At 31.9% G+C, this 27633-nt stretch overlaps 4 protein-coding genes and 1 long non-coding RNA gene across 6 annotated transcripts; 1 reads left to right on the plus strand and 4 right to left on the minus strand.

The window, feature by feature from the left end:
• Positions 1-91: 91 nt before the first annotated feature.
• LOC125062221 (ADP-ribosylation factor-like protein 5A) lies at positions 92-4568 on the minus strand. Its single transcript, XM_047667988.1, has 5 exons — positions 4135-4568; positions 3755-3963; positions 3000-3125; positions 1613-1722; positions 92-1031 (listed from the first exon to the last, which is right to left on the minus strand). Exons 1-5 carry the CDS (start codon positions 4178-4180, stop codon positions 983-985), a joined length of 540 nt encoding a protein of 179 aa, XP_047523944.1. The 5' UTR covers positions 4181-4568; the 3' UTR covers positions 92-982.
• A 2547-nt stretch (positions 4569-7115) lies between these two features.
• Positions 7116-10774, minus strand: LOC125062582 (alpha-mannosidase 2-like). Its single transcript, XM_047668591.1, has 4 exons — positions 10745-10774; positions 10407-10601; positions 10219-10330; positions 7116-9952 (listed from the first exon to the last, which is right to left on the minus strand). The coding sequence occupies exons 1-4, from the start codon at positions 10772-10774 to the stop codon at positions 7299-7301; spliced, it is 2991 nt and encodes a 996-aa protein (XP_047524547.1). The 3' UTR covers positions 7116-7298.
• A 1389-nt stretch (positions 10775-12163) lies between these two features.
• Positions 12164-13796, minus strand: LOC125062711. The gene is made up of 2 exons (XR_007119313.1): positions 13319-13796; positions 12164-12751 (listed from the first exon to the last, which is right to left on the minus strand). It is a non-coding gene; the product is annotated as an uncharacterized LOC125062711 (long non-coding RNA).
• LOC125062710 (breast cancer anti-estrogen resistance protein 3 homolog) lies at positions 13651-16731 on the plus strand. 2 transcript variants are annotated; one of them, XM_047668792.1, is made up of 6 exons: positions 13651-13780; positions 14020-14241; positions 14307-15289; positions 15368-15536; positions 15610-15787; positions 15961-16731. In XM_047668792.1, the coding sequence occupies exons 1-6, from the start codon at positions 13778-13780 to the stop codon at positions 16320-16322; spliced, it is 1917 nt and encodes a 638-aa protein (XP_047524748.1). In that variant the 5' UTR covers positions 13651-13777; the 3' UTR covers positions 16323-16731. The 2 variants fall into 2 exon arrangements, with proteins under 2 accessions (XP_047524748.1, XP_047524749.1); XM_047668793.1 differs by having other exon boundaries at positions 13693-13784.
• Positions 16732-17906: 1175 nt separating this feature from the next.
• On the minus strand, positions 17907-27618 carry LOC125062436 (protein DDI1 homolog 2). The gene is made up of 10 exons (XM_047668369.1): positions 26853-27618; positions 26432-26635; positions 26297-26363; positions 25966-26124; positions 24032-24130; positions 23289-23451; positions 22879-23062; positions 20567-20626; positions 19702-19796; positions 17907-19094 (listed from the first exon to the last, which is right to left on the minus strand). The coding sequence occupies exons 1-10, from the start codon at positions 27112-27114 to the stop codon at positions 19014-19016; spliced, it is 1374 nt and encodes a 457-aa protein (XP_047524325.1). The 5' UTR covers positions 27115-27618; the 3' UTR covers positions 17907-19013.
• Positions 27619-27633: the final 15 nt, after the last annotated feature.

Here is a 27633-nt window from a genome sequence, read left to right on the forward strand (position 1 = left end):
TTTTATTGTAAAATTCTTTTTGCATATGAATTGTATAATAAAATAAAAAAACTTTTTTTATTAAATACGTTTATTCCCATTGATTTAGCCTTTAAACCAAAAATTATTATTAATTAAATTTATCATTAATAATTATAATTCTAAAATTAAAATATGTATAACCTAATCATAAAAACATTACTTTTCAATACATAATTCTAGTTATAGCAATTTTAAGAATGTATAATAAAACGAGGATATTAATTATTATGAGCTAATCATTAAAATAACACAACACAATCTTAGTAATACAATTAATCATTGTTATCTTTTTTACATTATATTAAAAAATAATCGCATAATAATAAACGTATATATATTTTACGTAGATTTCAAATCTGTTGTATATAAGAAAATTCATTAAATTTAAAACCTAAATCTTTATAAACAGGAAGCATTGTTATGTAACATAGGGCAGTCTTTCTATGTATCCCAATGGTTACACATGGAAGTTTCGAGGTTTACATGTTTCATTTTAACATGATTGTCAAAGTGATGCATCATGGTTTTATTATTTAATAATTAATTAGTCAAAGAAATATAAAGCGAAACTAGTTTATAATTAATTGATTTTGTATTCATCGGCACATATTTCTTACCAAATATCACTGTATGTACAATAGAATTAATATTTTCTCGTAGTTCAATGTTTGGTTGTATCTAGGACATAATGAAGGTTAAAATGTACAATAATTTTGATCACCGATATTTCAATTAATAAAGTCATAGAACCTGATATTTTGTTTCATTTACATTTTAAGATTTTAGACAGGACATACATTAATGTAAAAAATTGTGATTTCATACACTTACCAGTAAAATTATAATGTTTTTTTTATAAACAACTGAATACAGTAGGACAATAAAGTAGCTTTAACAAAATTAGGGTACAACAGATGTACATACTAGATTAAAAATATTGAAAGACTGTCAAGTTTTTATGTCATTTCTTCTTGATTCTACTAGCAATCCACTCTAGACCAAGATGCAGCCTGTTAATAATAAAGATTTTGTTAATTAAACAAATATTATATTAATAGTCAAATTGTAATGTTAATTATCAAGATTATTAATTAATTTCACTAGGTTTGAAGCTCTCTACAAACTTATCTCTATAACACAAGTCTGTCTAAGATATCTTTTACGGTAACTTTTTCTTTTTCCTACTTGTTATAGAATATATATATACGAGATTTAGTAATTTACAGGGATATTATTTAAATCTAGTTTAATAACAAGCTCTAGTAGTATATATTTAAGAAACAGTTACTTTTTAAAGATCATTCTTATAAATGGGTGCATAGAAAAATTAATTAATTCTGTAGCAGCTGTATCTTTAAATTGACTAAATGAATATAAATTCAGCTTTTCTTCTAACCAGGTTGGGAGGTATTTATATTAGCAAAATAACGTTTTTTTATTTAAATTATTGTAGATGTTTACTGTGGTGCGATTAAAAAATAGTCTGCTGCTAAATAAATGACTTTCTTTACTGAGTTTACACCATAACCAATACTGAAGTTAAAAGAGAGTTTAGAGAAGTTTTATTATGATTAAAATCAACTCTACTTACCCTTCACCTGTTAATGCACAACAAGCTTGTATATGCCAGGGATGATGCTTTATTGATGTCAAATCCAATTGCTGTGATATTTCTGCTGCAGTCATGGAACCTTTGACATCCTGAAAAAGTGATTAAACTGCTAATTAACACATAAGTTAGTATATGTCATTATATTCTAAATAAATGCAGTAACCAAGTAGTAAAATTTTGATTCGCCCACGCGTTTTATATTAGATTTCTAGCTTTAATTCAGAAACCTTGAAACCTGATACCATTTAAGATTTTGTTTTTTTATAGTTTGGTTTGTACTTTGTACTATATGCTTCTATCCAACTATATGTTCTGTATTTGTGGAGTTCTACCGATTCTAATTAAGTTATCAGTCAGTGTTAAACTAAATTATGATGTTCACCATGACATTAAAATAAATTTAATTAATGAAATAAATATATAATTAAATAATTAAAGTAAATAAGTGACTCAAGTAGCAAAAACTATGAATTAAAAAATAGATATTATGACATATTTTGTGTACAGTACCTATAACTTTGTATATCATGTTTTTACGCATATACAAGTAGTGTAGTAAATAATTATATCTATCAACATTTTGATTTCTGTAATAAAGTAAACTGAAAAGGTATAGTGGATTTTAAGATTTCAGTGATATCTGAATAACTCTGTCTCTCTATACTAATAACTTACAGATTTAAAGAAGTATAAAGTTCATCAAAATAATAAGTGATTTTTCTTAAATTAATAATGCTCATTTGTATGTGTATATTTGATGGAGAGACAGATTTGTTTTTTAAGTAAAATACTATAAATAAATGACTTTAATTAAGTTCTAACTGACAAAATAGCTTAAAGGTATAAGCCCTTTCTAAGCTTTTTTATCTATGTTCTAAAAATTAAGCCTTAAAGACACTGGTTTCACACACTCATCCTAAAGAAGCAAATAAAATATCCTGCTTTGATGTTGCCGATTTTCAAGAAAACTTAAAGTGTAATTCATATTAGTTTTATGCATCAAGAGTATATTACCAGTGTGCTTTCTATTCTTAGCTTGTCTAAGCTATCGCGGAATATGGTTAAAAGGAGTATTAAGAATATCCATAGCGCAAAATCACCTGCATCATGAGCATACCCCACATAGACATCTTCACGCACTTACCTTTACACCATTACACAACACAGCCATATTAGGTATTACTTAGTTGAATGTATTGAATAATTTTTATTTGTTTGTTTTCTTTTGTAAATTATTGAAACTTTTTGTAGTAAAATGTATTATGTATTCCATCTCTGGCTATACTTTCAGTGTAACTGTTTGTTATATAATTTATGTTAGCTGCAGGATTACGAAATAAATAAATAAGTGGAACTTAATACTAACCTGCTTATTGGCAAATACAAGGAGACAAGCTTTACTAAGTTCCTCGTGTGTAAGCATGCTATGGAGTTCATCTCGACTAATACTCAATCTTTGTCGGTCAGTGGAATCTATCACCATTATGACAAACTGGAAAAAACAGAAACATAGCTATAATGCTGAATAATTGATAAAAACATATCATTTCCAACTAATTTCATTTTTAAAGCATATTTATACTCAATCGTCAAAATCAAAGTCAAGACATAGCCCAAAATATAATGAAAATTTACATTACGAATTATGACTGAAGTTAACATTGATATGACATGATATTCAAATTGTATAAATAAAGATTATTTATTATATATATTTGCACTTGCCTTAATTCATACCATACTACAATTTTAAACTTAAGCATTTAAGTATCAACAGCCTAGCATTGTATAATTTATTTACATTTGTCTACTTTTATAGTTAGGACCATGGCATATATAGATACCTATCAAAACAATAATAGCATTGGGCTGGTATAAAACAATGCAATGATGTGTCCAATACCTTCCCCACTAGGAACTGTACTAAATAGATAAGCATACTGCATGGCAAGTAATTCGCAAATACCAATTGTTACAACAAAAAAATTATCATACCTACTAACTTCAGATACAAAGCATGTAGAACACATTTTATTTACATACACATCAGTTTATTATGGCCCGCAAAGCATAATCTGAATAACAATGGTACAAGTATAAGTAAAAATTTTGCAAATATACCTCACTGTTTGTATAGTAAGTATTCCAAGCAGATCGCAAACTTTGTTGGCCTCCAAGGTCCCACATGACGAACCGTAGATTCTTCCAAACAACCTCTTCAACATTTGATCCAATAGTGGGTCTGGTGTGGACTGCCTCACCAAGCAGCAATTGATAGAGTATAGTGGTTTTACCCGCATTGTCCAAACCTACTAAGACCAGCTTATGCTCTGAGGAAATAGAAATTATGACAAATAGTAAATTACAAAAATACCATGCATGCATTATTGTGTAATGTTAAAAATTATTTTTCGACTTCTCTGATATTAAATTAAATATTTAGACACCTCAAGTTATCTTATCACAGTCAAATGTCACGGATAAGTTTTATTTTTACTTACCATCATTGCCAAACAAGCTCCAGATTTTCGATATAAGAAGTCCCATTTTATGTGGTTAAAGTTATAACATTTAGATGCATTTATGTTTTTATTGCAATCCATTCATTAACATCTACATATAAAACAATCTATGAAATGTATTATTTCATCATGATTGATCCATAAATATGTTAGACATTCGTACTTCGTCAACATGTATTTCAACATACACTAATACTTTACTGAACAAGTTGGAAATTGAATTGCATTACGTAAAAATTCTTCAACTAATTTAAATAATACTTTTGGTAACCACATAACACACAATTTTAAAAAGGGATTGTAGAAACATATATTTTTGATTCTAAATATCTGTAATCGCTACAAAAATTATATAATTATATAGTAGTATAGTTACTATTTAGTATTTACCACAGACGGTTATAAAATGGCTTAAACATCTACGTTTTGACAAGATCGGTATGTGTACAGATGTATGTGACAGCTTAAATTTATCTGTCGAAAAAAGAGTAATGTCATCTCAAAGAAATTAACGACATCTCCACGTAGACAGCGCCACGGCCAAATGCACCTAGAGAGCGCGTCACAAATTTACAGCTGAGTTATTTGGTATACCATTTAATCTTATTAAAACTTTTTTTATATTTCAATTATGCTGCCAGCGTTAAAGATACACTGCCACAGGGATCAAACTTTTTAAGTTTGTTTTAATTTACTTTTAGTTCTATATGTATATTTTGTTATTCTACACTGACGGACTCATAAACTGCATCAAAGTAAAAAACGACTGAAATAAATATTTAAACGGCGTGCGGCCGGGCATTATCCTGCATTAAAGTAAAATTTTCGCCTATAAATCCCATGTAAGGCACCACGTGATCTTCTAAGATCTCTGTTATGTAGCAAACCCCCTCTACTACCGTTTTTACGGACCATGTCTATGAACACAAGTTCTTTTCGCCCGTTCATTGATAAGCCACCCCAGACCATGCACGAACCGCCTCAAAAAGGAACACGCTCCTCAATGCAACTTTAAGCATATCGCTCCCCACGTCGACAATTGACTCTTCTGCGACCATCTGCACCATATAAACATGTCCTACACTCGTCTGTGAACAATACGGAGGCCCATTGCTCATCTGTCCAATTTAGGTGATCACGTGCAAATCTTAAGCGAGCTTGTCTATGAGCTACAGACAACTTTGGACCATGTGCTGGTCTAAAAGGGGTGATATCCGCTTTCTTTAACCTTCTTCTTATTGTTCGTGCACTAACGTTTACTCCACGCACTTCATTAAGCTCTGTTTTGATGTTAACTGACGTGAGGAAACGATTTCGCAGGGAAGTTGTACCTACAATAAATCAGTCATCACGACCGGTGGTTGCTCGAGTTTTGCCTGTACCACGTCTCCTTTTGTAACAACCTGTCTCCACAAACCTTCTGTATATTCTAGAAACCGTAGACTGGTTTAAATTTAAATTTCTACCAATCGTTCGTTGATCCAAGCCCTCCCGCACCAATGCTACAATTTGAGCAGCTTGTTCGGACGAAGTATCCATATTATGGTTTAGAAACTCTCGATGAGTTAAAAAGCTAAACCAGCAATTCTGCTGGTAACAATAATTCAATTGTCAAAATAATAAATTTTAAAAAACACGCAAATCTGTTATACTACGAGTAAATTTTCTTTTCCCGGCTATATTCATTTGTTTTACTGCAGTTCTATTTTTAAATATTACTTTTTTTAAGATTAAGGGCCAGTATCTCCATATTTATATAATTTAATCTAAAAAGTTTGCATACTTATTAAAAAAATCATTTCAAAGTCATCCTGAAGTTTGATGCAGTTTATGAGTCCGTCAGTATATATTTAATTTCTATTAAAGTACTTATAATTATTTTCAGCCATCCTAATGCGTCCTCGCCACCCTACGACATTGATACGACTTGGGTGGAATATCTGTACTCGAACAGGCATTTTTATTTTGATGATATAATATAGGCCTAACTTAAATTATTTGTTTTCGTTTCACTATTTAAAATTTTCGATGCGCAATGCACTGTATTCTACATGTAAATCCCTTTCATTTCCATTACCACCTAACAAATTCATATAAAAGACTATACATATAACATAATATCTTCATAAAATATTTAATATAATAAGATTAATAAGTGATGATTTATAATTTGAATTTAATATTCAATAGACTAGTACTTTCTTTTAATACCGGTGTAGTAATGATAAAAAAAACAAATTTCGCCATTTTGTGGCCATTTAGGATTTCTAATGATACTAACAAAACAATAAAAATACTTAATATATATCATAGAATATATTCTAATATGGAACTTCAGAAGTGAAAACTAAAGAAAGTGTACTAAATTTCTCAAAAATTAATCAGCAGGAAAGGAGTAAAATCAATTACTTAATTTAAAATGTTTTATTCAATATGCTATTATAGATAATAAGCGATATAAACATCAACTCTGGACGAAAAATTAGGGTTTACGGTTTTAAATGGACAGTGCCTACAAACGTCTGTTTGAACAAAATACAGCAAGCCTTACCTTTATTTACATATTAAATATTCAGAAAGTATCAATTCTGACAGTGGCGTAACAATAGCGTGGCAGGACTGGCAAAATGTCATGGGCGACCGAGAGGGCCCCTACCCAAGAGATATTATTTTCTATGGATGAATGAGAAGTCTCCAATACGCATTTGTCTAGCGTGGGGACTACAGACCATTCCCTCTCACCTAAGAGAGGAGGCCTATGGCCATTAGTGGGACATACACAACGTGTAATTAAGTACGCTGAAAATCTCGAAGTTTATTAATATTAAACTGAGTACAACGTGACGATTTTTACTGATAGGGCCCCATCAAAAGAATTTGCCACGGGCCCACGGTATAGTCACGCCACTGAATTCTGAGAAATAATTTGTAAGAAATAAAGATACACTTTTCGTTTGTCATTTAATTAAGAAAAACTTGACGTAACACTTTGTACAACACAAACGTCAAATTCCCTACAATACTATTATTACAGTTTTTATCTTTGTTGGACTTAGCACTACCTATTATCGACCTACTCATACATACAATATAAAAATAAATAACATGGTATGTCAATGCATTACACACAAAAAGACACTAAATTAATTGAAACTAACTTTCAACGACATCAATTCCATCGGAGGAAAATTTTTATTATTTATCTCAGAGATAGGAATACCCTTATTAGTGCCAACTAAATTTGTGTGAAAGGCTGAATGTATGTGTTGAAAAACTCTCTCTATGTTAAAACCCGTGTTTGTGCTACAATAAAAATAATCGGAGGTTTCCACTTGACATGTAATACTTTGCCTATGTAAAGTTAAAAGAGCAGAATCTAAAGAGCTCTTTATCCCTAAAAACATTCTGAAATTAAGAACAAACACATCGCAGGGAAAGGGACTTCTAAACAAAGGAAGTAAAACATAGTGACAGGAGTCACTATGACGCTTGTCGATGAAAAAAATATCTATAGGATATGTCAAAATATTCGCCGTTTGAATTGCCAATAAACTAGGTAAAATAAGTTTTGATTGTGTAGATAAATTATCCGTCGAGGCGTCATGATGCACTAGGTTCTCTAGCAAAATATAATGGATGTGGTTAGTGACCCTATTGTCAGCTAAACCCTCATTAACTCCACGACCATCATTAAACAATACTCTTCTATCTAACATCACCAGTATTTGCCCTTCCTGTGAGGCAGTTACACCTTGAGCGTGATCAGTTACGATAGATAGTCTATTCTTTTCATCTTGTATAAAGGCCATGTTTGTTAATGGAAACATATTTGACTCTATTCTTCGAGAAGTATTAAATTTATGTGAAGTGAACTGAAAACCATTATTGTCAATATGTATTTCTGCCGGATTACCATTTTCGATATCAGTTTGCACTAACATAAACATTTCTAAATCTCTATTATTTGGTGAAACATCAAAATCCACTTTGCTTTCAACTCGTATTGCACCCGATAATGGATTGTTGATACTATTACATATTCTAATGCTGTGCTGCAAGAGATTTCCGTAAATGGACGTAAAATGTGTTACAACATTACCCGAAACAATAATAATAATTTTAGATTTAAGATCACTGGTTGATTTATATTGTTTTAATATATCGTAAATTGGTTTTGTAACATTTGTATTAAATAGATATATTCCCGAGTTAGTATCGGAACTTCTGAATGCTCCATAATTCATAACAACTTGTTTTTCAATGCTGGTTCCCTTTTCGATAACACTCTTTAAAAATCCAGTAAATTCATCAAATATAAGTCTTAACTTATAATTTTCAATTTGTATGTCTCCTGGTTCTATTGGCTGAATACTAAATGGACTACTCGAGCTCATAGAATCTTCAACACATGACGTACAGTAAACTATAGGTAAACTATTTGATATGTCAAAAGCTTCCTTGAATTTATATAGCTTCAATGTCATAGAAGGTACTCTGACTACAAAAACAATTTTAAAAAAATGATTATTTATCCGTATGACGTTTTGTGTAGAACTATACTTCCAAACAGGGTTAATCTGTATGGTCACATCCTTTTTGTTATGGTCAACCATACGGATATTGGTGTGTCGAGTCAATAATTCAACAACTTCAGTTCTTTCATGAGTAAAAGAATTAAAAACATAAAGTTGATCTCCTGGTTCAATTGATTTAAATGAAGAAATGAATTCCCCTTCTTTATAGACATATTTTGTGAGATATTTTTCATTTTGATCGGGTTTAGTGCTGAGTAGACTAGCTGCAATTTCTTGAATATGCCAACAATCTTTCACTGTTATCAAAATCAAATTGTATAAGTAATTAAGTATTTTCGAAGACATAGTTCCACTTACAACGTTTCTATCCTGTAATCGAGCAACAGTTTCTCTTACCCTTCTAAGTTTGCTGATCAATTCTGATTTATTATAATTTCTAAATGCATTTAATGTAGAAGTAAATGAGAATAAAATTTCTGTTGAACGCAATGTAGCTTGAAGGCGCCTTAGCAGAATTTTTACCATAGGTCGTGAAGTAAAATAGCCTGTCCAATACGCTGGACGTTTTTTATTTATTTCAGCAAAGTTCATAAAATCACCAGATAATGTGGGAAAGGACTTGTGCCTCTTAGTAACAGTTGTGAAATAATCAGAAGGCGTACCAAACTGCACGGTAGCCTTGTAAATATTTTGATTAACATTGATAAAGTCTGCAATATTTAAATAATTATTATATTGATAATCAAATTCAGTTTGACTTTCAAAATGCAGGGGTCCTCCAATTGGAGCCATAATAATGTTATGAGGTGATAGTGTACCACTTTTAGAGTATTGCTGCAATAATGATTCAGCCTTGTCCTTAATGTTATACGGGTTAACATCAGTGACTTTATTTGCGAAGTTAAAGTCTTCGCTGCATATTTTACTGTCGGGACCACAAGCCTTAAAGCCATCAGAGTTAAATTGTATGAAATGTGTTAGTACAGCATGCTTAGGATATCGATCAATTCCAATCTTGTTCAGAGATAAATTGATATCGGTTTGTGTCTTCTTATCGTTGTCCCAACTCTGCAGCCAGATAAAATCACTATATTGAAACTCAGCAAAATATTCTTCTAAAGCAAAGTGGAGTTTTGTAAAAACCATCTCTGAAATTCCAATCGCTGACAACATATATGGAAAGGTAGGACTATGAGTCACACTATTAGTGAGCCAAGCTACCTTTGGTTTATATTTTATAAACTGATCCAACCATTGATGCCCTGAAAAATAAAAATATTCATGAAATATGTAAATAAGTTTACTTTAGATCTCAACGGAAGCTAAGGTCTGCCCTGACGATGCCCATATCAGTATGTATCCTTCATTCAACGGACATAGAAAAGAAGTACCTGCCCAAAATACGTACCATCGTATATGCAAAGACACAGAAATACGTCATTATGGAAAATTTATGTAAAATTCTACATTTTATATAACTTATATTTATATAAGTGCAATAATTACACAATAATAATAAAACACTAACCCTCTGTAAATTGATGTAAAATGCCAAATAAGCTCGACGTAGCTTCATCAGTTTCCACCCAACCCCCTGTTGTGATTTCAAGCCGGCCCTCCCTAATTAGCCGACGCAAACTCTATTCAAAAATAACAATCTGTTTAAATATTGACGAAATTTTAGAAACTAATTGTAATTACAAATCTGTTACTAACCACACGTCTCTTTTGTGATGCATTTTTCCACCAGTAACTCAAGTGTGACACTTCGTTCCAAGTAAATGTAAGATTTGGATAAAATTGTAGTTTTTTAATAACATTCGTAATAATTTTCTGTACACTTTCATTGTGTGACGTTTCAAAAGATTTTAGCCAAATTGTGTCAACATGCGTTCGAGGAATAAGAATAACCTGTAAAATTAAAAAAAAGTATATACAAAATATTCAGAAAATAAAGAATACAGTGGTATATAAATAAGCCTCGCAGTTGGGCAGTGAGCAGCCTTCCCTTTGCTTATTTTATAAAATTATTATTTCTTAAAAGAAGTACTTACCCTAAGAGAGGGCCAATCTGGATTTCTCATAAGGAACTCATATCTATTATTGTATATATTATTCCAAAAATTTTCATTTTTTAACCATGGTGGCTGTAAAATAAAAATAGCATTCAGTATTTATAGTTAAAGAGAAAATAAGTGAAAAATTATAATCAACTTACTTCAACATCCAGTTCAAGAAATTTTTCTTGGGCGTTAATATCGACTTTAGATACCAGTAAATCAGCACAAGTCCTTAATAGGGAGATATTATAATTAATATCTGCTTCAATGAATTGATCTTTTGGAATTTCATGATTAACTAAATCACTTGCATATTCATTAGGTTCAATCATTCTGGCGGAAGGTTGATTGGACGAATTTGGAATATCAGCAGTATCAGCAGTATCATTAGTATATATTGATGGTATTTCGTTAAAATTAGCGTGAGAATCTACTTCATTTTTTGTTTGAAAAAATGGAACAGCTGGTATCTTATTAATCTCTTCTAAAAGTACTTCTTCTGACTGAGTAAAATTTTTATAAACCGTCTCCGAATTATGATCGGGGAACAAAACATTTGTATTATGTACAACGGGATTGGTAGTATTAGAAATTGTATTCCTTGTCATTCGTTGTTCAGTTTGCTTATTATATTTACCAAGTTTTAGCCGTGAAAACGTCGGTTTGTTTAGAATATTGTGGCCTATCTCTACTGTTGATATTACAGCGGAGATTTTTGGTCTTTGAATATTAGTATGTACCATAGCTTTGACCTGAGAATAACCTGGGCCCATTAAAGAATCCTTTAAGCGGTAATGACTTTTATTTCCCGAAAAGCTATCGCTGAATGATGTCTGGATCATCTTCGATTGATTTCTCACAATCTTACGCAGAGCTAGCAAAGGGTATTAATTAATTAAATAACTTGTAAACTGAACTCATTATTTTCATCAAATTAAAATCAACTTACTTTTTTCATAGCAGTGATTATTGTGAATTAATAAAAAAAATATTAACGCAACTATCCAAGTGCCTCTACACATTATTACACTTTGTTGGACTGAAAGCATGTTGCCATAATGTTAATCAATGAAGGATGTTTAATTTATTATTCATAAACAAGGAATTACATTACCTCAATTGTCTTTACTTTTTTGTTTGTATTTAGTATGGTCAAAACACGCTTTATTGATAACTTTAATTAAGGTTTTTTAAATTGATTGAGGGAATATTCAATTCAATAGTAGTAGGGGTAAAAGTACCAATAAACTTCACTTGGATTTATTGATAATAATAGTTAAAGAAATTAATAGTTGTATTAGTAGCAAAGCAAACGGTACAAATAACAAATCAATGACAACATAAAATACTTTCACACTTAATGAATTGAATATTCCCTTAATGCAGATTCATTTCAAAGGGCTAAAAAAACACTTTTTCACATTTAATTTTATATTTTGAATCTAGTTCAATTCAGTGACAGATTTCTAATAGAGCGGACTAAGCGAAGAAGAGTACAAGCATATCTAAACAGAATCCTTTAGGTATTATTTTGCCGTAGAAGAGGCCCCATTGGACGTGGAAGGTTCCTTAGACGTGGAAGGTTCCTTGGACGTAGAAGGTTCCTTGGACGTGGAAGGTTCCTTGGATGTGGAAGGCTCCTTGGACGTGGAAGGTTCCTTGGACGTGGAAGGTCCCTTGGACGTGGAAGGTCCATAGTACGTGGAAGGTCCATAGTACGCGGAAGGTCCTTTGGACGTGGAAGGTTCATTGGACGAGTCCGGGGCACTATTATCCGTGTTGCGGGTGCTGCTGCCGCTGCTGTTGCTGCTGTTATTGTTGTTGCTGCCTGCGTTGTTAGAGTTCATTGGACCCGTTATCATTCCTTGTCAAGCCCAGATGCGATGCATAACCATTACAACCGCCTCGGCATCATGGAAACGACCCCCATCTTCGTCGAATTTAACCAACGACTCGAGGATCGCATTTAGGAAGTTTTCTTCCTCAGGAGTTGACGGCCAACTGAAAAAGAACGACATTATTAAATATATCTGTATGATAAGACGAACGAGATGAAACTATTTCATTGAAAATTACGAACAGTTTCCACCCACACCCCTTTCAACCCGACCTCCTGTTGGTAAACGCCCACGTTGCTATGGGCAACGAGTGCTCAATAATCAATACCTAAGTTCCAGATACGTGCCTAGGTCATGCGTTATTTATCTAGAATTAAATGGTAGGCGACAACGAATCTTCGCCACAGAAGCACTTTATATCTTTTCTGTGCAATTGGCGTATAGTGCATGAAAATTAACAGAAAAATATCTTAATTGCTTTGTTTCCGAGTCGAGTATGCAACTTTGAATTAAATATAGAAAAAAATTAAATGAAAAAAGAAATTAACAAATTTAATGCTACGTTTTATTTTATTAAATCAAAGTGCGCAGTTCGATGTAGAAAGAACAAAGAAATATTTTAACCGATTAAAAACATACATTAAATATGAAAAAAAATATTAATTTGTAATAAAATAATTTGTTAAAAATCTTTACTCTAGAATAAATATCCAGTAATAAAAAGACTTACTTCAATATATGATCAAGATCCATTCCATCCACTGGGATCAACGTTTCTGAAGCCAAACTTTGTTTTTCTATTAAAGTGCAGTATTGCACCTGATCATAGACAACGATTCCTTTTTTAGAATAAAATGGCGTCACTTTACAAGCGTATATTGAGAAGAAATAATTAAATAACTCAGAAAACGGAATATAATAGAATGAAATAAAAGGTTAGACCCTAACATAAGAATGATTTCTAAAAAAGTTAACTATGTATTCTAACACATTCTGCACAATTTATAATCTGTTTCTAACTCTGTGGGCTCTGAAGCTCCCCCGTAAAGTAACTGCCAACATACAGCAGGAAAGGGTGCCGCGAACTTATTGATTTTTACAAATACCCGGTACCCTGCCTTGCGCAGAGTGAGACGCGAGCGAGTCTAGGTGGCCTATTCAAATAAATAATAAGAACGCAGTGCATATAATGGTATGTACGTATTGTTTTTTTCATATAATGGAACAACCAAAGCACCTACAACAATATTGCAAAAATAAGTCTTTAGTATTATAAAAATCGCGGCGAATGCGAAAGTGAAATTAACATGATTTTATTTTATGATGTGTTATTATTTAAGGAATATGCACATATACCTTGTAAAAAAAATATTTTTGTCATTTTCATGCATTTCAAAAATAAATTAGTTTGAATATATATCGTATTTTTAGGATACAATGACAACGTCGGGTTTGTTAGAATGGGAACTCTCTTTACCTTCTGATCAAATAATTTCTCATGCTTGGTACCACGGCGCCTTAAGTCGAACAGCGGCAGAAAATTCGCTGCAGCAAGATAGACAGTTCTTAGTCAGAGACTCCTCGTCACAACCCGATAACTATGTACTAAGTTGTAGATCCAATGGCCAGCATCTACATTTCGTCATACAAAGGGTATGGTTAATCAACTGTGGGATAAAATACATTTAAACAATATTTAATTTACTTCCTTTTTTTAGATTGTAGTACATCCAGAAACTGTATATGAAAGATATCAATATCAGTTTGAAGATGAAGCATATGATACTGTCGCTGACCTGATAACATCTTACGTAGGGTCAGGAAAGCCGATATCAGCTGCTTCCGGGGCTAGAATTCAATACCCAGCAAACAGAATAGTCCCCTTAACAACGTACATTACAAACGAAGATTCAAATCCAATTGTATCTCCACTTGGAGAAAGTAACTATGGAAATCCATACAGTTTATATAGTCATTTTGCATCGAAACCAGGAATGCAATTACGAGTACCTTTTAAAAAGCAACGCTCTCATTCTCTTACACCTATCGACATGACTCAACACATCAACCATGGCAAGAGTGCAAGCGCCGATGGCGTTATACAAACTAATAAGCATTTAGTGAAATTTTCAAGCGAGTCATGTTCTAATACATGGGATGCTAATCTTCCTACAAGTCCTCCCGCTAAGCCTGCTAGATATGACGGGCCAAAAGCTGATGATAGGCGCTTGGAGTTACAAAGACTCTACCAAGTTTCAGGGTCTGATTCAGGTAATGGTTCTGGAGACTCCACACAAAGTTCTGCCCACAGTGATCCAAATAAATCCAGAGTGGATTCTGATTATAACGCAACGACTCCAACAATGAAACACCATTTTGATTACGATTTGACAGAAGCGAAATTACTTCAATTAGAAAATTTGGACTATTCCGTTGAATCTCGGATTAATCTCGAAAATTTCCAGTCTCAAATAATATCTCCAAGCTTAAACAAGCCCTTAGAGTCAGAAACATTGCATACAATAAAATTACTCCTGAGGACATCCGGGCCCCGCATTTTAGCGAACCACTTGACAAAGATCGATTTACATTTTCTATTAGACGACGCGGTTCAGATCGAGGGTTTAAATAAAACAGCATCGGGTCTAGAATTATGCTTTTTGCCACAAGGGCGAAATTTACGTCTGGATATAATTGAAAGGTGGCATTTTATTACTTTTCATACTAAACAAATATAAATTCATTAATAATTTTGTTTTCAAAAGTTCATTGTTTTCAGAGTCGAAACATTCCGACTTCTCGTTGCTGTGACTATACTTACGTGTCAAACTGATCGCCAAAGAGCCGATATTATAAACGATTGGATTTTGTTAGCAATCGAGACTAAAACTGCTTTGGGAAATCTGTATGGGTTTTCAGCAATCATGTTTGGATTATGTATGCCTCAGGTACAAAAAAATTACATAACATTTAGTTGTTACAATTTCGATTATAAGCAACGCGTATTATGTTACATTGCAGGTGGAGCGATTAGAAACCGCTTGGAATATTTTAAGACGTGTTTATACTGACAATGCTTTTATGTTTGAAGCAAAATTACGTCCATGTTTTAAAAGTATGAATGAAGGAAACAATCCACTACCTCCAAACACAACAACACCTTACGTTGTACCACCAATTTTATGTTTTCACACATTCGGTAAGTTTATTTAATTATTTAACACTTTCATCTATGTATTTACAAATGGAATAAATACAATTAAACAATGCAAGGTAGGCTTAGGTATAAGATTAATAAGCCATGCTTAGATCGTCTTTAAAAGGTGATAGAGACAGCTAATCAAATAGAAATATTTAAAATATATATTACAGATGGTGATAGCGGTGGTCTCTTACAAGCAGACGACACATTTCCCGGAAGTCTAATGAATACATTAGAATTTGATTTCAACGCATCATCAGCTCACCTCGATGCAGCGCGTCATTTCCCAAACCAAGTCGAAATGTTTAAAAGAAACGCCAGAACTGTGGTACAAGAATTGTCTTCCCTAGGTTCCACGTTGGATCCTTCTCTGCTCGAATTGTTTCGTACAGAATTTCATATAAACTTTTTGTGGGGCGAAAGAGGTGCTTTGACCACACCCAATCAAAGATTTGCGAGGCTAACTGACATTTTAACAGCAATGTCCAGTAAACTTGTAACTAACGGACTAGAGGCAGACGAAATTGTCTAATTTAAACATAAAAAGGGTTGAAGCACTTCATATGTTATTTATATTTTTTGACGAATGTCAATGCCGGCTGTAGCGTCGTGATATTTATTTATGATATTCTTTGATAAGAAATATTTAATCAACTATATAAATTGAAATAAGTATATATTTATGATTAACGTAGTTTTATAAACATTGGGACAGAACTAGTGTGTAAATGTATCCCTATAATGTGAGCTAATAGTGTTACGCTTAAGTAAAATTAAACCTTTTTATATAAATTATATAACTCCATATACCATATACTTCCATATTATAAACACTAACTAATGTAAGATCAAATCAGCGTTATACCAGATTATACCAATATTTATTATAATAAATATGGCAATTTCTTATACATTGTAATAAATAAAAACATTTTAACTAACTTTTGAATATTATTACAAACAATATACAAGTCCCACAAATCAACGTCAATCCGAAACCGTAAGTAGTGGCTTACCCCAGAAAATCTAATTTTTGTTTGCGTACCAAAACATTGTTAAACTGGTGATAGAGCAGGTAGTGATTAACCACTTAGGAATTCGGTTAATCACTGCTCTATCACCTGTATATGTTTAATATACCTTAGTTAAAAAAAATATAAAACAAATTGACCACCACGAATAACCTTGCCTTAGTGGATGACGCCACGTGGTAGTGCCGTACTCTGCGATTTCTCGGTATATCCCTGTGAAATATACCAAATTGTTTTAATTGGAAGGGAAATATTGAACACCTTTCCTAAAACCGCGTCATCTGCCCCCTCCCCAAGTAGGTGGGTGCGGGACCTCAAACAACAAGAACAAACAATGTACTTTCGTAAGGTTTTAAAAATGTTACATTTTATCTTTATATTGCAACCAGCTAGTGGCCTACATAGAGATAGAACATATAAAATTTAATAACGGGAATTAATAAAAACTAACCGCTGCGACAACGCGTAATTAAATAAATAAATTTTACCATAAGAAAGTAGAGATTTCAACGAACTGAAAGCACGCCAACTTTTTGAAAAAAGCTGAAATTTTGACGTCAGAATTTTCGATTGAAAATTTGGGTGTTTTTTCGATATTAATTCAAAATAAGGTGAAGAAATAAATATTTTTAATCAAATAAATTACAGTATATTTGGGACATAATAAGGTAAGTTTTCACCAAATTTCGTTTAAAAAAATAAATTTTTGTAAAAGATAGAAATAAAAAACCAAAAAGTTGGTTTTTTGAATTTTTCACATAAATTTTGTGGTTATGTGAAAAATGTGTGAATACAAAAGTTTTAGATCTTTTTATTACCTACAACTTTGCCATTTAGTTTTCTTCGATAGGACTTTTAGTATTGCCGGAAATCGAGATAAACCGTTTTCTACCCTTAAAACTCGACCCCCTACTCCTTCCCGACCTCAGATCGACCGTAATTTATTTTTCCTTTCATTTTGATCATATTCCCCTGCTTTTCTAATGGGTTTCATCCTACTGTAATTTTTTTCACTTTTTATTATTTTTAAAGGCTATCTGCACTGGTCTATTAGTCGTGAATTCAAAGGCGGAAAATAAAAACACTTTTAGCTGAACAAATATTTATTAAAATAAGTCTTGACAATTATAAAGTGTTGTTACGTTAAGAGGTCATGGTGATATTAAACACTTTTTTATATTCATAAAAAATATAAAGAATATGTACTTTGATGAAACTCCTGACATTTAGTGAAGTAACTTAAGCTAGTGGTATTACTTTGCACAGTATTACAGTAAAATTGGTTTTACAATGTTTATTGTTTTGGTCACTGTTAAAACTAAAAAAAAATGTAGGATATTTTAAAATCAAAATGTAGACGACGAATATTAAATTAAAGCAGTGCCAAATTTTAAATAAGCATTATAAAACTTAACTTAACACCATTTTTCTGTGAGACTTGATATTTAAAAAAAATAAAAATATTAAAACTTATATACTAAGTCATGCGATTTTTTTTTCACTTTAAAATCCTTATGCCTTCGCATACCCAAAACCTAAAAACTCTAACACAAATTATGTTGAATATCTAATTTCTCGTTCTTATACAATTAAGAATAAATAGCATTAACAATCTGTAAAAATCAGTAAAAAAACGGTAAAAAATTCTTCTTTATATAATATAAACCAAGGCCCGATGATGATCACGGGGAGATAAAACGATAAGAATATCTAAAATAACTTTTTAAAATACAAGCATTTATAAAAAAAATGCTCCAAAACGAAAAATAATTATATTTGTCTGTTACGTGTCTGTTGAATATCAGTACAATTATATTACCATTTCAACATTTTACAGTAAAAATAAAAATATGCATTGCTCAACTCTTTCGTTTCTGAATAAAATAAACATTTTCTGCGTTGCCGAACTTAATTCTTTACAAGAGGAGACCTCGCCCAGGCATCAGTACAGAGTAGAAAATATGACTTCGTTTATAGTAAACGCAAATATCTATAAATATATATAGCAGATCTATAAACTTTATCCCCGGCCAATTACCAAAGTAAGCTAAACAAAACGGTGAGTTTAAAGGCATTATTTTTTTTTTATTACAAAGCATAGAGTCTAAAAGTAATAAGGGGACACACCACAGTTTTCTGAAGCCTTTAAAATAGGTCTTAATTATGGTTTTGATTTTAAAAAGTGACGTCGGTCAAAATTTGAGAGATTTAGCGAAGAGTGCGACAGTAGCTTGTGTTTTGTCTCCGTTGAATCGACGAAGTTCAACTATAACCTAGAAAAATAAATAATTACAAATGTTGTCGTAATAATTACAATTTTAAATACATAACGGTTAAAACACATATAAATTGTACAACCATGGGAAAGCGATAAATGCCGTGTTTTATACTACAATGCGAGGAAAATATAAATGAAATCACGATTAACATAGAATTAATGAAAAAATAACACAATTCCTTTTTTTTAAATTAAACTATAAAAACTTATTATATGTCATAATTACAAAAATAAACAATATCATTTCATTTTTTTTTTCTGCACGATGTAGGTATAAGTTTTCGTAACCCGCTCTCAAAAAAGCTATGCCATATTACTCGAGCGAGCGCAATGATAACGTCTTTGCTTTAAAAATTATTTTTATATGATGTAGTACCTAAACCGCCAATAATACTATTATTTATCTTCAAAGCATTTTTGTTACCTGGTTTAAAGTGAATAATTTGTATATGTCGGGCTAGATTTTTTAAACTACAACATACTATAACGAATTGGTAAGATACTGTTTTAATTTTATAAAAAAATATATAGATACTGGCTGAATATACCAAATATAGTCAATAGTTTAATAATGACATAATTACTATATAAATATTATGCACCTGCTGTCTAGTGAAACCGAGGTTAACTATTTCCTCAACATCAGTCTCGCGAAACGTGTCTGTCGGCAGGATCGTTTGACTTGGATCACCCAGACCTGAAAAATATCCTCTGCTATATTGACTAGAAACAAATATTGACCAGGGGCCTATAGTCGAATTTTTAATTAGACGAAGTCAACTGACGTTTACGGTGTTGTCAGCTTTTAATGAAATAAAAATAGTGTTGTGACAAAGTAAAAACCCCTGAATTAATGATCGGTGATGGCACTAGTCGCCGCGCCGTGCTTTGTAATAAGACGTCAAAAAACTGATTGTAGTTACATAGTACTAGTACCTAACTTATATCAGAGCACTTTTGTACAATTTTGAAATAGAAATAATATTCTTTTATTGTTTGAAATGATTGACTATTCACACTCATTGTTCATTCATCTGATTGAACAAGAACTGAACGCATCACTGTTACTTTAAATATGGCAACATTATTTTACAAAGTGACATCAGCTACTGTCAGTTGGCTTCGTCCAATAAAAAATACGACTATAGTTACGAGTCCAACTAATCTTGAAGGTATAGGATCACGTCCAGGCTGTGCAGCGATTGATCTTTCTATGTTCGCATTTATCACTAGCTTGTACGGTAAAGGGTGACAAACACGTGCAGTCTCAACTGATCCTACTTTGCTATAAAAAGTTATCAAAGAAGCATGCTATCTGAAGCTGTGACACATATACTGTCGTAGGGTCTATATTATAATTGAATAAAATAATTTATAACATATCAAAAATATTTTTTATAACTAATCCAAATTTCAACTTGTATAACATTTAAATATTTACTGTTATAATCTGTATGAATATCTTACCAACTCTCGTACTAGTTGAGGGCGAACCACTCGAAGTCGATCTTTGGATTTGTCTCGCTTCTGTAAATGTTTAGTAAAATATAAACTATTTGCAGTATTTTTAATATCGTAGATCTCCTATTCATAAACGAACGAGGCATACAGTAATAAAAAAAACGACGGGTTGCACTCCGGGAGTGCCGGCAGAAGTGAAAACTTGAATATTAACGTTGTGCATTTTTGATATTTTGGAATGGTTAGGGAATAATTTTGCACGAATTGCTTTAATTATCAGTATAAAAGTACTATCATTTATGTGGTAGAATACAATATTTATTTATTGCGCTATCGTACACAAACATGACAATTTATATTACATTAAATACGTCAGTCTGACCAAATCGTTAATAATAAAGCTTTAAAAGTTTCGCTAAATTAAACCTTGATATATTGACTTAAGGTCCAATTCTACATGCATCAATGTATCTTAGGAAAGAGACAAATGAATTAAAACCGTAACTATATAGCACGAGGGTTCACAATCCTTTAAAAATAACATCCGTCTTACGAATTTGACCTGACGCGAGTTAAACATTTTTTACCCATTCCAAAAAAAGTGTATAACGCCGCTAAAGAAGTTTTCACTTCATAATATATCATTCATAGTTGTTGAATCACGTGACATGCGGTTCGCTTGCAGTCCCTACATTATTTACTAACCTATTTTACCGCGCTTATACATCTCGCGTCAATTTACAAATTTGACAAAAAATTAACTGAGCTTTATACGTTTATGAACAAGACGCATACTCTCCAACACATACTTCTTATATATAGTCAAATTACACTATTTTAACTTAATGACAGGAAGTACTTCAGTAAAAAACTATTAGGTTTTCTGCAAATAATGGCTATCGACCAATACTAAAGATTTTATTTTTAAATCCGACTGATATAATTATTAATACACTATATACAATGGCTTAATGTGTATACGAGATATTTAAGTAAAAAAATTGCTACATTATCTATTACTTTCTACATGAATAAATGCGTGGTATTAATTATTATATGATAATTACCTCTTTCGCGTGCGTGAAAACGTAATCATATACACATATGTAGCTTCATGTAAACTGTATCACTAAACGGTTCCAATAGGAAATAATAATGACGTAAGGTTAAGCTATAACTGTATAGGATATATACATATGGAGTCTTGTGGTAAACAGAATATTTATAAGGTTGGTTGGCATAGTCATGTTACATACAAATATATACAGTGTAAACTTCATGTAAAGTCCCTCGATTTAGCCAAACCCTCTAAAGCATCGAAATCACTCGGCTTAGGTTGGTTTAGCATGTCTTCCATACAATGATACACTCTACATAGCATTACACCCATCAACAAACAAAAAGTCATTAAATCATTTAGGTACAATTTGTACACTTATGCATGTCAACTCCCCATCTTACAGTGCCCACACATCCTCAATAACGACAACAATGAAATACAAAAAAGTTCTTTCAAGTTGCCGGAATTTCTTAAAACTGCGGAGCTGTGTACGTTGTTTTATCGCTTTACTTTCCTAGCGAGAAATAAACTCGACTGTCGGTACTCGTCATATGTACGAAACTTTCCAAGAATCTTTTTTTTTTCATTACAAATTGCGCATGCTTGCGTGTGCTTTATCACGAAGATGCCTCAATATCGCAAGATATGAATTAAATAAGTAAAAAAAAACAACCTAACCACTGGTACATTACAAAAATAACAGTCAACGCAATAGCGTTCAAATACGGATTGTTATTCTGTAGTTACTAACACTAGTCTGAAATAAACTAGCTTTTTCTAATACAGATTTTTCATTCCATTTAACGGCAACTCTTTGTAACGTCAAAATAGGCACAGTCCCTTGAGTGTCGTTATATAGATTTACAATGTACATATAAACCACAAATCGACCGGGTGGGACGTGCCCAACCTAGAATGGTCTAAAACCCACCCCAGATGACGAATTATTCAAAATTTTCAGCTCGACTAATAAACTTAGAGAAATCGTAGATACGTCAATGTGGGCCAATGATTTTCTAAATAAACGCAAAAATGACTATCCAATGGAGACCACACATTTTTTCTTAACAATTTAAACGCCCTAAAATCCGTTGCGTATAAAAATAGTCACTGAAAAATAAAGAGCACAGGAGCATATCAAAAGTATAATAGATGTATTGTTATCTATGTATTTTACTATTTTTATCGATTACAAATTTTATGCAAATTGTTTTTAGTTCATTGGAATTTTAAATATTTCGTTTTTTTCCTCTCCCACCTTGTTTGGATTTCTCAGCTGCCTCCTTTCCTTCGCGGTCCTTTTGATCGCGACATGATTGGTTGACAATTTCGTCTTCAGAAACCAATTGAGCACACTCTGGTAGTTCGGATTCAGAGAGGAACGGCGTTTCAGTACCGGTCGTACCAATAACAAGTACATTCCTCTTCAAATCTATATTACACTTCAAAAAAAAAAAATTAAAAAATATATATAATATAAATATACACAGGAATAAAAAATGTAACATTATTAGTGGAATATTTGTTTTATAAAAGTTTTTAAAATTATACACTGTCCAACAAAACTCAATAAAAAATATTTTAGGATATTCAGGTTTATTAATAAAAGTTTTAATTAATAAATGCATACATAGATTAATAGGTAAATTTAAAGTTAGACAAACATACCTGATGCCGCTTAAGCATATCAAGGCCTAGAAGCATATCCATTGGCTGTTCTTCTAAAACAGAAAATGATGTAGTCAGAAAGTCTTTTTCAATTCTCATTTGGACCATGTGGATACGTCCTATAATTCTTTGAACACCAACACCTTTCGCTATGCCAGCCCATCTGAAAAAGAAAATTATATAAACCCCAATACAAGACTAATAATTAATATGCAATTATTATTATTATTAAACAAAAATTTGGAAATCAAATTGTTTGTTTTCTTTGAAACTCTTTATAGATTTGGCATGTATAATTTTACATAAGATGCCAAAACATTCAAAAGAATGCTGAAGGTGATGCAGACTAACTATATTTAGACTGAGTGCATGTTATTGAAAAGTATCTTTATAGATTTTAAGGTTAATGCACTAAACGCACAAGATAATTTACTCACAATCAAAGGAATGAGCTGTTTTGTTTATGTTAATAATCATATATTTAATAATACTTAAATTATTAATATACATATTAATGAAGGACACGATGAGGTCAACCAAATTTAATAAATTTATCAAGAGTAGATCTCTTAAGTAAGCATAAAGTAGTTAAGAGTAAACATGTAAGCAAGCTAGGATTTTGATTATATTTTTATGAACAGAATAGATATAACAAGACATCATCACAGACCAAAAAACTAAGTAATGAGTCTACTCTATGAATATATAATTTTCAATAAAGGTTATTCCTTTCTACTACTTACCTTGTGTCAACAAGGCGCATTATATTGCATCGTTCAGCACAAGCAGAGGACATTATTGTAGTTTGTGCGCCAGAATCAATGAAAGCTTTTACTGGAAATCTAAAACAAATAGAATCAGAAACAATCAGAATAGCCAAGTAGCCATATACAGTAAAACTAGTTAACCATGCAATATTTAAGGATGCAATTACAATTATAACACTTTATGTGGAATAAAAATAAGTTGCCCTCTAATTATATTTGGTCATTAAGTAACGTTCTATAGTAATCTTAATATATATAAATTACGTGTCACGTTGTTTGTCCGCTATGGACTCCTAAACTACTGAACCGATTTCAATCAAATTTGCACACATGTTCGGTTTGATCTAACTTAAAAGATAGGATAGCTGACATCTCAATTTATACCCGCAATATTATTTTACTGCAAATTATTTGTTAATTATTTGATAGTCACAATTCTAACAGATGGCGCTGTGTTGAAAGTACCAACGTTTCACATAAGCTACAATTTAATGGCATAACCACCAATAAAGCATGGTGGTCCCCATGACTGGTGTTCTCCTACCGTTTCCCTTAAATAGTTTACTACTATGTAATATAACAAAAACCTTAGCCACAGCAACGCTTGGCCGAGTCTGCTAGTATAATATAATATTTTATGAAATAGTCTTTAAGAGTTAGCTTTCTTCTATTTAGTGTTCATATATTTATAATACACATACAGTGTAAACTCCATGTAATATCTGTCTATTAAATGTCAAACTCCCTAAAATATCGAAATTATGTGACTTTAGATGGTTTGCATTTTTTCATTATACTTAAATAACATCCGCAATATGTCAATACTCATCAAGATAGTAATATCAGTAACTTGTTAAGCCCATATTGTTTGCAGGTACTTTCTCAGTTGGAGATAGTTATAAAAACTGAAACAGCATAACTTCTAAATAATTGTATTCTAACCTTGACCTCTGTTTGGCATCATTGAAACAAAAAAGTTATAATTAGAGTTTCAACTTGTTTGTTTTGATTACTTTGCCCATGTTTACCTCATCTTTAGACTGTTGTTAAGCTATTATTATTCAATATCATATTGTTACTTAATTTGTTATCATATTCTTGTTAAATAATACAATAATAATAAAACTATATTTCTTTCCATATCACAAGAAATACCTATAATGCCAAAATATAATTATCAGCATAACTATAGAGTTCACATTGTATATTTGTATGTTTCGCTGCTTGTTTTGTTAGTAGGATGTGTTTAAGAGAAAAAAAACTCATTACACTGACAAAATACAAACAAACTTTGTTAAAATTATGTGGCATTGCAATACACTGGTTAAGGGTATGTTCCGATATACACTGCGAGTACTGTATAGTGCTCCCACTGTTCAAAAGTTCGTTCCGCTATGGACTGCCCGTATACAGCCGCAGCGTCGTAGGGAAATATATGACGTCACAAATCCCCGCTATACTTCTACTGCGAGCGCTGGCGTTTTCGAGGTAAGGTACTCGCAGTGCTTTGATCACGTGATCAATCAAAACAACTTGAATGCCTAACGGCTGATATAACTTACAGTTTAATAACAAACATTTAAAATTCTAACTTACTTTCTTTGTAGTATTAATTCAATTGACAGTTAATATTAATATAGATTTTTTTAATCCGATAATACTCCAATAATAGTTTTTCTTGTTGAATTGAAAAACTTTGATGCACTCATTTGAAAACTGTGTCGAAAAACGAAGCTGACTAGTATACTGGACTGCGTTCCGTTTTAAATTGTAACCAGTATAGCTGGCTATAGAGAAACGGTTTCACAGTATACTAAATTGACGGTACTCTGTACAGTGGTCGCAGTGTATATCGGAACATACCCTAAATGATAAACTAAATATAAAATATTAACATGTTTTTCACTTACCCATTTACATGGCAGTTGATATACAACATAACAACTGTTCCAAATGTCTCGGGATTATATTCCATAGCAGCTTCCATATTTGCTTCTATGTTTTTTTGCCTTATCTCTTCAGCAATCATCCGTTGAGCTTCAGTATCAAATGGATCTGAGTTCATCATTCTGAAAATATTTAAGCTTATTTTTGCAACTTTACATACTAATTAAAAGCTTAAAAAAATCAATATAATGTTTGTGGTCTTATAAAGTTAAATTAAGGATTGTACTGTGAAGCAGAAATGGAAGAAATAAGTAGTTATGTGTAGAATGAAAGAATGAAAGTCTAGTTACACACCTGATTCTTTGTTGTTGGCGTTCTGTCCTTGCCGCTATTTGTTCACGCAGAACAGAAGCAAATGTGTCTGTAAAAGGGAATAGTTAAAACATGTTTTACACATCAATTTGGTGGTTTTTAAAGATTTGAACTTACCAAGATTTCCACTTAAGAGAGCATCAGCTAAGGCAGGGTTGTTTTGTTTAAGTAAGGCAATCTCATTTGGGTTTGCCAAAAACATTTCTCTAATAACTCGAGGATCCTCTTCTACAGGTGTTGCTCTTGAAGCCATTGATGTGCCCGCACTTGATGGGACTCTAATGCTACTAAAGTCTAGATTTGCCAAATTTGATGGGATTGCTAGGGAGTAAGAGTTATATTCATTGAAATTAATTAAAATTCAGAATTTTTTTGACATAAAATAATGGTTTTGCCATATTGTCAAATTGCATATTTTTAATAGTTTTATAGTATAGAGTATGCATGTAAATTATGATAAAGCAACACTCAATGACATTTGTGACAAAGAGACATGACAAAGCAATTTTATTAATATAGAAAAGAATTTAATATTTACCTTGGTTGGCATCGCGATTATTTAAATTAGAAGCCGATTGTACCAAATGGATTAAAATAATGATGTCCCCATCATTAACGCCAAGTTCTTTGAGGGTCTTCTTGTCGTCAAGTAAAGGTTTACCATTAAAATTTAGACTGATATCTTTCGCGGGAAATCCTGATTCAATTTCGCAGAAAGCCTTAAAGTTTTCTAGTTCCAGTTCTTCAGAAACATCAAGAATAAAGATGTCGTCGTTAAGCGTGGTCACGGTAATTTTCATTTTGATTTCGAGGTGGGAATCCGGATGAACTGTTTACACTTTACACGGTGGCAGGTTTGTGATATTTATATTTCGGGAATGACTGTCCAAATCATAATTGAGTATGCGCAAATAAACACAAACAATCCAAAAATATTTATTTTAACTGATTAGTGAAAAATACTTTCACTTGAAATAAAGAAATATTTTTTGCATTTAATTAAGCAAACTTTAATCGCGGTATTTCTGAGTGATGGCAAGATTGTCAACACATTAGTGTTAAAATAGCTAATGAAGCTTTGTAGATAAAAATGTAAAGAATGAAAATATTTACCACAAGTGTAGAATGATTTGGATTTTGTTGCATGTAAACTTGTCTCGTTTATAATACACAAAAGTATAGAATAAGTATAGAAATTAGAATTAACCTATATTATTTACTTTCAATTTATACTTTCTATATAAACAAATGTACTCTGTGATTAATAATAAAGGAATATGTATGTACTAGGTAGTAAGTACCCTAGTATATTATGCCTA

The sequence above is a fragment of the Pieris napi genome, chromosome Z (genome assembly GCF_905475465.1).
Source record: "Pieris napi chromosome Z, ilPieNapi1.2, whole genome shotgun sequence".
Classification (NCBI taxonomy): domain Eukaryota; kingdom Metazoa; phylum Arthropoda; class Insecta; order Lepidoptera; family Pieridae; genus Pieris; species Pieris napi.